The sequence below is a fragment of the Procambarus clarkii genome, chromosome 61 (assembly GCF_040958095.1).
Source record: "Procambarus clarkii isolate CNS0578487 chromosome 61, FALCON_Pclarkii_2.0, whole genome shotgun sequence".
Taxonomy (NCBI): domain Eukaryota; kingdom Metazoa; phylum Arthropoda; class Malacostraca; order Decapoda; family Cambaridae; genus Procambarus; species Procambarus clarkii.
Window position 1 is genome coordinate 12778617 of NC_091210.1, and position 11050 is coordinate 12789666.

The window sequence follows — 11050 nt, forward strand, 5'->3', positions numbered from 1 at the left end:
AACGAATTATATTGTATAGGAGTTTTTTTTTTTATTATTATTATTATTTTCTACCACAGACGTGGCCAGACATTTACAATGCTAACCAGCATATATACATTTTCTTCTGTCCTCCATGGACAGGGTTAGAGATGTGTTAAACATATAGTTCAAGGGTTTATTGAACATGTATAGGAGTGATGGAAACAGTTCTAATGGGATGTCAATTTGTTTTACACAAGGAAGAGCATGAATGCACGAAGCCATGAACTGGTTCCGTCAAAACGTATTTCCCAGCACTTTTTACTTGTGTAAAGGAGGAAATGTGTATGTTTATCTCTCAGAATGTTCGGTAATACGTTTATTGTTTGTGATGTGTGTCTATGTATGTATTAACACGATGTACTGAACGGGGTAAGAATAGCTTGAGCTACCTCATCCCTTTGTGTGTATTTTACCTCAATAAACTTATTTCAATTTCAATTTCCAGCACTTTTCCTACAGTGTTCACACTCAGTCCCATCTTCCATATACACTATCACACTAGGTCTGCCCATTGTTTACCCCCTCCACCCCACACATACACTAGGTCTGCCCATCATCTCACCCCCTTCCTCTACTCCTACTTCTAATGTCACTGGAATACATTCTTCACCACTCCATTCCTTCGCTTAATAACTTACCAACAGCTTAATATGTCTTACCAACACAATGCACCATCCTCATTCTTACAAGCTACTAACTTCTGCACTCCACTTCGCTGAAATTTTCATTATTTACGCTATATATCTTTTAGAAGTAAATAGGTACCAAAGAGTTATGGTACTGTTGTGGGTTACATCCTGAAGGTCAGTGTTGGTCTATAGAGACCTCAATAAGGCTCACATGCTTCCTCTCCCTCATAATGAGAAACTTATATTTCCCGAAGCAAATCTGCCAGCAAATCTTCCCGGAGCAAATCTGCCTTATCTGCCAGCAAATACTGGAACCTTCCCATATTTGCTGGCAGATAGAATGCATGTTTTTGGTCCACAATCAACCAAATATACATATATTATATTTATATGCCAAAAATCATGTCCCCCCCCCCTCCCCCAACAAAATTACTTGAAAATTTCTTTGAATAAATGTATGATGAAATGTACAAAAAATAAGTAATAAATTCACAAAACATCCTTGTAAATTAGGTGCGTTTTATACGTCTGAAATTATGGTACGTGTCTGAAGAATGTGATGAATTTTGTATTGAACTTGTTTTATAAATGAGACATAGAATAATAAAGTTTAGTGTAGTAGAGTCAAGTAGTATAATAAAATTAAGAAGTGTTTGTGTATTGTATTTCTCTTAAGGTTGATGTAGCTGGTGGATTTGGGATAGGTAGCGTGAACAGTTCATATGGCGGAACTGTGACTCCCTCAGACTCCACTGCCACCTTCCAGTCTGCTGCCACTCTTCCCATCTCTGCGTCAATAGATCCCATCGACTCGTCAGCTCCCAGCTATCGAGTTGAGCATGTAATTATGGGGAGGGTGAGAGGAGGCTATACATCAACTTACACTACTTCCATCAGACTTTGGTCAGCAATTAAAAGTACGTTATTCCGCTGCATTTGGCTGTTTAGTATAAGAACCATATATTTAGTAGAAACTTATATTTTCTCAGGGGGGTTAATGGCTAAATGAGCTTGAGAAATGAGAAAACACTTGAAAACTTTGCATAGGATACAGAAGGATTTCAATTATATGTGGAATTTTTCTGCTGTACTTTGCTTTCAACTTCCCTACCCATGGATTTCTGGAGCCTATGGCAAGCTAGTGTAATCCCTGGAGTTTCTGCTTCTTTGGTAGTCTCTGTTTCTTTAATTTTGCTTGCAAACTGTGGTTTTGGTATTTGATTTCCAAAGATAGAACCGTCAAAAAGAACCGACAATCCTGATCCTGTCCTTGCCTCAAAATGGACCAAGAGTCCCAGTCGGTCCTTTTGGAACTGTGGCCAACTCGGTCCTCTGTCCTTGCATTAAATACAATATAAGTAAAATAATTAATTGAAATTAAATATGCAATTAAAGACAACACTAGGTTCTTCTTTGTCATCAGGTGCTGAAACCACTTACATGCTTGTAAGTTCTGTAAGTTCTTGTAAGTTACATGCTTACAGTTCTGCCCATATTTGATGATTTCCCCAGTTTGGCCTGGATTTTGTTGGATTCTCCTCTTCAGTTCTGGATTTGTGGTACTGTGGGTGGTTGGGCTATGGTTTTATGCAGTTCCATGTGGCTTCTTTGTTGCCTTTGCAACAAAGGTGGGGGGGGTGTTACACTTGCCTTTGAGGATGGGGTGTGGCCCTGGAATTGTCTGGCTTTCCTGCTCTGATTAAGAGGGCTCCACATGACCTTTGAGGGAACCAAACTATCAGAAGCGCCAAGCCATTATGACTATATAGCACTTGGAAGGGACCAGGATAAGAATTTGGGATGGGACGGGGGGAAGGAATGGTGCCCAACCACTTGGATGGTCAGGGATTGAACCAAACTGCATGAAGCGAGACTGTCACTCTACCGTCCAGCCCAAGTGGTTGGGCGAGGGAAGGGAGGATGTGTGTGCTTGGTTTTAAGCTGTTTGTTTGCCATAGCCTACAGGGGATTCTTGTTAGCCATTCTCTTGGTTTGCTTGAGTTTCTCTGTTTCCTAGGGGGAGGGGGGGGTTCTTTTTTTTTCTTTTTTCCTGGTCAACTGTTTGTTTCTTGCCAGCTGTTTTGTGAGTCTGTTTTTTCTGCTTTGGCCAGCTGATCTCCACCTTTTCCCTGCATTCTCACTCCAAGAGTAGATCATCTATGGGGAAGGGGGGGACATTCCCACAATGTACTTGCCTAGTTGTGCTTGCAGGGGTTGAGCTTTGGCTCTTTGGTTACAGGATGAGAGCTATGCTCGTGGTGTCCCATCTTCCCAGCACTCTGTCATATAACGCTTTGAAACTACTGACGGTCTTGGCCTCCACGACCTTCTCACCTAACTTGTTCTGTCTACCACTTTCTTTGCGAAAGTGAATTTTCTTATATTTCTTCGGCATCTGTGTTTAGCTAGTTTATATCTATGACCTCTTGTTCGTAAAGTTCCAGGTCTCAGGAAATCTTCCCTATCGATTTTATCAATTCCTGTTACTATTTTGTATGTATTTGTTTGTATGTAACTATTTGTTTGTATGTGTCTCAGGTTGTATGCTTGTAGCTTTGTCCTGTGGTTACATTTTCTGACCCTCATGCAAATGCATTAGGGTCAAAATAAAATAAATTGGCATGAGTTGCCAATATAAAACATTGGCAACCAATGTTTTATATTTGTATTATTTTTGTTACAGCCCCCCATTAAAAAGAAGTTGCCCATTTTCTTTAAAATTTAACTTATTCCTGGGTCTAGCAACCCAACCACAAACTGAGAATGGAATGTTTATATCATCATTTGCATTCATCTTCTGTATATCTATATATATGAGATAATAATTTTTACTGAAATTCTTCAAATAATCCCATACAAATATATATGTTTGATCATTCAGGAGGAGTCATAGCACGATGGCAAGTTGGTCGCAGTGTGTGGCAGTACATGCTCTCCATTGCCCTCGCTTATTTTGTGACGCTGTGCTTATATCCGGGGATAGAAACTGAGGTGGTGTCATGCAGATTACACTCCTGGATGCCCGTTGTCATGATGGCTACTTTTAATCTCTTTGATTTTATTGGCAAGGTAATGTTGATATTGAATGTTTAAGATTTGTGTGTCATAGAATAATAATAATAATAATAATAATAAACAAATGAACAAATCCACAAGGCAGTGTCTGGGATGCTCCCGGACGCAGGTTCGAATCCTCGTCACGGCCCTTGTGGATTTGTTCATTTGATGCATCACGTTAGTGTGATCTCTGTGTGTGATAATAATAATATATTTATAAGATATACAAAGGCCCAGATTATTGTGGTTACTTAGAGGATATACAGTAGTACTGTATTTGTATATTTTATAAAGCCATTAATTATGCACAGTGTTTTATCCATAACTTAAGATAATGAGTGAACTGAGGTTTACATTTACTATTTCTAGGAAATGTCTACCATTCTCATAGTGTGTGTAGTTCTATCTCCCTAAGACAGATGCACAAACTCTCATGCTAGATGGCTGTGAGCATTTTTGTAAGACCTTATAAAAATCCAGCATTGCATATAATGATGAAACGCCTCTTTCTGGCGGGTCCCTTAATGGCTTCCTCGTAGCTAACACCCCTAGATATCTCTACACGTTACACACCCTTGTGAGTCATTAAAACCTATCAGAAAATGGGGGCTTAAATCTGATCCTCTTAGAGAGGCACAAGAAGTAGGGGGACCTCCCAGATCAAGCGAACAAGCCACCAGAGAGGTACACTGAAACAAACACATTTTTGGGACCTGCCCAAAATGCTGTGTGTGTTAGTGGCTATACAAGAATGTAAAAACATTGATGGTATGTATTTATTTATTTATATACAAGAAGGTACATGGGGTTATGAGAATACATAGCATAGTATTTACAATCTTGTAAAGCCACTAGTACGCGCAGCGTTTCGGGCAGGTCCTTAATCTAACAGATAATTTTAAGTAGGTAAATTCTAGCAGAATTAATAAAATAACAAATACATTGCAAGAAAAAAATGAGATGAGAGAGATTAGTAAATATATTAAAGCACATTGGTATATTAAAGCTCTGATTGATTACATTGACAGCTTGATTGGTTTTATGTAATGTATTTGCATAAACCGAATGTACCTTTTTGTATAAATATATAAATAAAATAAATAAAAATGCGAGAAAGGAAAATGTGAATAACTGACACGCAGGAATACATGATTCTACTGTTCATTCACACTTCTCCCTTTTTTTTCTCCTTCAAATTTTGTTTAATATTGCCTTCTAAGATCATGCTATTGTGATTTCATTGCACATCACACAATTCTCTGTTCTTGGCTTAATAATTTGTTGTTGTTAACAGATCCTTGCATCAATCCCGTACGACTGGACCCGCAGACAACTTGTGAGCGGATCTATAGTTCGCATCGTGTTAGTGCCCTTCATGATGCTGTGTGCTGGACCACGAGCCACCCCGTTTTTCCCAGGCGAAGTCACTCCACTCATCCTCTCTGCTCTTCTGGGACTTTCCAATGGTGTTCTGGGTTCTGTTCCCATGATTCTGGCTCCAACTAAAGTGCAAGACGAACACAGAGAACTTACAGGTAACATCATGACACTCTCGTACTATATAGGACTGACACTCGGTGCCAGTGTTGCTTATGGCTTGGACGATATTTTGGGCCCACAGTTGCTCAACCCGTGTAATAACATTGATCCAAACTCAAGCCTGAAAAAACTTATGCTAAAACCAACAGATTTCACAGAATTAACATCCACACCACAAATCCCTTTCCAGAGTTTATTCAATATTTCAAGAGAAGGAATGAAGACTTTGTTCTGAAGTAGTTAATGTCCATGTTCTGTGTTGACACTTGTACCCTCTCGTATTAACTGCCAAAGTGTTGGATATAAAATTCATAGAGTAACTTGGATGTTGTAGTATAAAGGGTTGATAAGGGAACCAATATATAATTTTATTACTGACTAAAAAAAAAAGTTGTCAACACTAGTTGTTAACGTGTCACAAAGTAAACTTTTGAATGCATAACAAATGTGTTGGTAGTCAGCTGGTGAAACATGTGGTGAAGGTTCTACATGTGGTCAAGTATGTTGGTAGTCAGCTGGTGAAACATGTGGTGAAGGTTCTACATGTGGTTGAGTATGTTGGTAGTCAGCTGGTGAAACATGTGGTGAAGGTTCTACATGTGGTTGAGTATGTTGGTAGTCAGCTGGTGAAACATGTGGTGAAGGTTCTACATGTGGTTGAGTATGTTGGTAGTCAGCTGGTGAAACATGTGGTGAAGGTTCTACATGTGGTTGAGTATGTTGGTAGTCAGCTGGTGAAACATGTGGTGAAGGTTCTACATGTGGTTGAGTATGTTGGTAGTCAGCTGGTGAAACATGTGGTGAAGGTTCTACATGTGGTTGAGTATGTTGGTAGTCAGCTGGTGAAACATGTGGTGAAGGTTCTACATGTGGTTGAGTATGTTGGTAGTCAGCTGGTGAAACATGTGGTGAAGGTTCTACATGTGGTTGAGTATGTTGGTAGTCAGCTGGTGAAACATGTGGTGAAGGTTCTACATGTGGTTGAGTATGTTGGTAGTCAGCTGGTGAAACATGTGGTGAAGGTTCTACATGTGGTTGAGTATGTTGGTAGTCAGCTGGTGAAACATGTGGTGAAGGTTCTACATGTGGTCAAGTATGTTGGTAGTCAGCTGGTGAAACATGTGGTGAAGGTTCTACATGTGGTCAAGGAAACAAAACATGATAAAAGGGAGCAATATATATATAAAATGGCTAAAACTGTTAAGCATCAAGTTTGTGGATCTATAACATGAAAAGTAACGAAAATTTATGTGATGTTAATTGTCATAAATGGGCATTAAGAAGCTTGTAATGTGTTGGTAATAGTCAGTGATTCTAGTCATTCGTACAGGAGTTAAACTTACAGATTGCCTTCAAAATGTTTGATAGCATTTTAATACTCTTTTTAAGCAAGGCCCCCTTGGTTACTTTGAGCCATGAGCTAGGAATCATCCAGGACATTGCTTAAATGCAAAGCTCTCCTCGACTTTCACCCCACAGTGACAGTGGACTTTGCTAATGATCGTACTACTTAATTCAGAATGGGAGACAGCGGAGAGTACTCTGAATATACTATTGTAAGTGATTGCTTGTTATTATATCTCTTAATAAGTAAGGGGCAACCCAGTTAGTTTAGTTCATTTATTATGCACCCCATACCCATCTTGTGGGCGGTAGTGGAAAGGGTTACAGAGGCACATAATGGACCTTGGGACTGAACCCCACAATTCATTTAGGTAAGCAAGTTACAATCTTGATGAGCTAGCACAAGGATGCCAATTTTTCATTTGAACCACTGAGGTGCTGAAGACTAGCTGTCACCTGACCACCACCGAGTGGCAGTCAGGTTAGTGCTACAGGGTTAGTGTGTGTGTGTGGACAACCCCTCATTTTCTGTGTTATACATCCAGCCGAGACTATATCTCTGTAGAGACCAATTCAGCTAGATTGTTTTCCTTCAAACTTTATATATATTGTGCATTGATTGTGTTCACTTCACAGCAAGGTTTCCAGTGTTTTGCTTGTCTCTTACTCGTCTCCCCAGTCCTTCTTGCTTTGGTTTTGTTTCTGGGTTTTCTTCCCCTGGCACTGATTCCTCCGACTGGGAATTCCCCCCCCAAGTTTTTTTCCTGTGGTCATGGTGTATGGCTTGGGCAGAGTATTGTTTATCTTGAGCTGGACCACTTTCCTTGGTGGGGCATTTTGGGACACTGTCTCACCTTTTGAGACTTTGTGCTGGTTCCTGCACTACAGGTATATTGATATTCATGTAGATTATACACAGAATCTGCCTCGGAATCTTTAGCGTGCTCCGCCACGGTAACACTGTACAATTGGATGTTTTACGAGAGGGGTCTCATTTGTCTGCCACATCATAATTTGTATGAAGTTGAGTTAATGTACACCAGGTATACACCTCTCAAGTTTAAATTGCTTCTCCAGGTTATGACAGCTGGTGGATCTATTTCTCATGCAGGATTACTTCAGGATTTTTGTGCGCTACGTGTCTACTGGTTGGTGTTAAGCCTATTAATTATTTTATGTCTTGTTGTGTGCTGTTTCCTGATTGTACACTTCTGTCATCAAGACATACAGTAAGTATGCATATGATATGGAAAGACCCATATGCACCTATTTTCAATAAACAAGAATGAAAACAAAATAAGCATTTATGTCTATTAAGTCATTATTCTAGACGTTGCTTTGTGTGCCCCATATCCTTGTGGGTGCCCCCCCTGGAGTTAAGCTCCCCTAGGTTTGAGCATGTACCGTAGTCCTTCTGGAGCAAGTCCCATTCGCACTCATTTTTTGGGAGTGCCATGAACGTTAACTATAAACGTATGGCCCCCCCCTCCTGTTGGGGACATGTCTCAGGGTGGTTTTGTGGTCTCCCTGAAGAAGTACAATGCTTGTTTCATTGGGGCATGCTTTGTGACATGCTCCCCAGTTTTTTTTTTGTGCTTTCCTTGGCTCTTGAGATTAGGGCTCCCTTAATCTTTTGGGAAATACCAGGGAACTCCCTGGTATTTTTCTTGGTGGGTATCTTGGATGACTGGTTCCTTTTCCAAGCTCAACATATGTGCCCCTGAGTCACTAGATGTGATCCCTGGTTCCCCAGGTATTGTACTGTTTTTTTCTGGTATGGCCCATATTTTCCAGGATGCATACCGTATCTTCTCGGGTGCATCCCTGGGGTTAGTTCCCTAGTTCTCGGGCAATGCATCCCGGTTTAACAGGTTCTCCAGGGTCAAATCCTGTCTGGAGTTCATCTGGGCCAGAGATGTTTGCTGTGCTCTCTTAACATGTCTTTTGGGTTACCATGGCGTTTCCTAGATCCCTCTGTGATTTCTCAGACCTTTCGAGCATGCCACGATTCTCCGTCATCCTGGTAGGGGGGATTAAAAGGTTCCTGGGGCAGTTGCCTGTAACTTGTCTCCGAGTCTCTTGCATGTTCTAAACCCATTTCCGCCATCTCCCTCTCCACATTTATATGGCAAAGCAAATTGCAAAGTGCCTTGTAATGTTGGCACGAACACTGGTGGAAGTTTGAGGTCATAGTGGTGTCCTGGATAGATCTTGTTGATAGCTTAGGGAATGCTCAAGAGGGGTTAATAAAAAAAAAGGAGCATTTCAATTCTCTCGACACCATATTTTTTTAATACGCATAATAGATTAGGTTTCATAAAATAAGACGTTGCTGCTTTAGTTAAGACAATATTTTACAATGATTGTATTAATCTTTTAAGTATAGGAACTTCTAATAAGGTCAAAGTTTTTCTAGTGTGTGTCTCAGGTTATTATTAGTTGATACACAATAAAAAATCTCATATCACAAATTATTTATTCTAGAATAGCAGATATAGATTTTATTAATGCATTTTATATATATATATATATATATATATATATGGTACTATTAGAGTATATATAGCACTGTATTTATAATTTTAATTCATGTTCTTGTAAGAGTAGAGAAGAATACATTTTCCAAGTCACGCACACATTATTTTAGGTTGTGTGAGTTTGAATACGAGTTTTCTCCAGATTTAAAATTGACACCTTTTATTTTGTGATGAACAGTTGTACAATTCTGTACTTATTGAAGTTAATTGTTGTTTAAATTTTTGAGAATAGGGTATTATGTTGCAGAGTTGAGTAAGAGTTTAAAGACATAGTGTGATTATACATTCTAAGGACAGAAGTTATGCAGGTTCCTTTGTGAAAAAGTCCACATACATTATTCATTCCTTTTTAATTACTAGAGAATAAATACAAATCCTATTGTCATTTGTGCAGTTCTGTGGTACAACATAACATTGAAGTTGCATGGAAAATCTCGCTCTTTACCATGCTGTACGTGCAAGAGCTTGGTGGTAGCCACACACAGATATATATAAGGTGTCATTGTCTTATTCACTCAAATGATACAACTGTCAGCCATAGAAAGTACATGGAAGGCTTCACTCTACTGTTAGCCATAAGTACCTGGAAGACTTCACTGTACCAGCCATAAGAGTAGGCAGACGATGAGGCACTATAACATGGCTGAAGGTATGATGACCAACCCACACACCAGAAAGTGAAGAAACTACGACACTTTGAAACTAACAGGAAACTACGAAAGAAACTACGTTCACTTTTGATACCTGGTTGATACCTACCAGGTATCAACCAGGTTTGGTTTGTGCTGGACAATTATTAAGCCATCACATGGCTCGATAATGGTCCAGGACGGACCACAGCATGTCGTGGTCTCTTCACTTTGGTGATCAGCCATAAGAGTACAGGGGAGACTTTGCTGTACTGGCAGCCATAAGTACATGGAAGACTTCACTGTACTATCAGCCATACTCAAGACATGTCTCGACATCTCTGCAGACAGCTTGCCGGGCTCATGTCTTGAGTCATCTTTACCTGGTTGGGCTCCAATACTTTTTCTGGATTGGAGACGTAGTATTTTGATATGAATGAAAGTATTGTTCACTTTAGTTCCATTTGTAATCCTTTGTGAAAAAAGGGCGTAAAACATTGTTTTAAATTTGTACATCCAATTACAAGATGTCTTTGAAGTCAATAACTGTTATTACGTAATGTATGCCTGCCTTCATATATATATATATCTATCAACGTTTCAAATTATGTTCAAGAATTTAATCCCGTTTGAATAATATATTTTGATATATTTAAATAATATGAGAAACATTGCAGATAAGATTTAGGGGGTAATGACAGTGGACAAAACGTATTTTGCCAGGTGCAGTATAATGTTATATGCCTTGGTTAATACAGGTTAGACATAACTATGTCTTGAAAAGCTTGTCTTCCTTACACATTTGTATAATTCAGTCATCTTGGAGGACTCTCTCTGTCAGGGCCTAAAATTACTAGTCACTTAGCTACCAAGTTGGTTTTGGTTTCACTGTGAATTATAGAGTATTAGTGTTAAGTCATTATATTTATCTTAACCCAAGTGGACACACTATCCAAGAGTGGCGATGGTTTGATGTCGAATCAATGTTGTCGATGACATTAATTTTGCATTGAATTACTCTCGGATATTGTGCCCTCTGCGATGTTTATTAGAAGACTGACAAATACTTATTGTATACATTTATATTATTATTTTTATGATGATGGCTTAAGAAAGTTTACTTAGTTCTTGACTCTTTCCATAAAACATTTATGATTTGAGACCATCAAATAATGTATAAGATTATTTTAATATACTGTACTTGATTTTTAATATTAACTTTATGATCAAATAAAGGTTACAAATACATTTGACAATAGTACTACTGTATTTAGTTTAATTCCTTTGAATT

At 39.0% G+C, this 11050-nt stretch overlaps 3 protein-coding genes across 4 annotated transcripts in view; 2 read left to right on the forward strand and 1 right to left on the reverse strand.

The window, feature by feature from the left end:
• The window catches only part of Ent3 (equilibrative nucleoside transporter 3), a 38552-nt gene extending 27532 nt beyond the window's left edge, over positions 1–11020 (forward strand). For both annotated transcript variants that reach the window (XM_069307818.1, XM_045768645.2), the window contains exons 9-11: positions 1330–1570; positions 3535–3722; positions 5005–11020. In XM_069307818.1, coding sequence (XP_069163919.1) covers positions 1330–1570; positions 3535–3722; positions 5005–5484 — 909 coding nt within the window. In that variant the 3' untranslated portion in view covers positions 5485–11020. The remainder of the gene's footprint in view (positions 1–1329; positions 1571–3534; positions 3723–5004) is intronic.
• The window catches only part of LOC123774400 (sedoheptulokinase), an 88095-nt gene that overhangs the window by 15282 nt on the left and 61763 nt on the right, over positions 1–11050 (reverse strand). The window lies entirely within an intron of this gene.
• On the forward strand, positions 5684–6481 carry LOC123774240 (uncharacterized). The gene has a single exon (XM_045768387.2). The coding sequence runs from the start codon at positions 5684–5686 to the stop codon at positions 6479–6481; it is 798 nt and encodes a 265-aa protein (XP_045624343.2).

Bases quoted from the DNA above. Each gene is read 5' to 3' on its own strand.
- LOC123774240 (XM_045768387.2), top strand. From the start codon at position 5,684: ATGCATAACAAATGTGTTGGTAGTCAGCTGGTGAAACATGTGGTGAAG.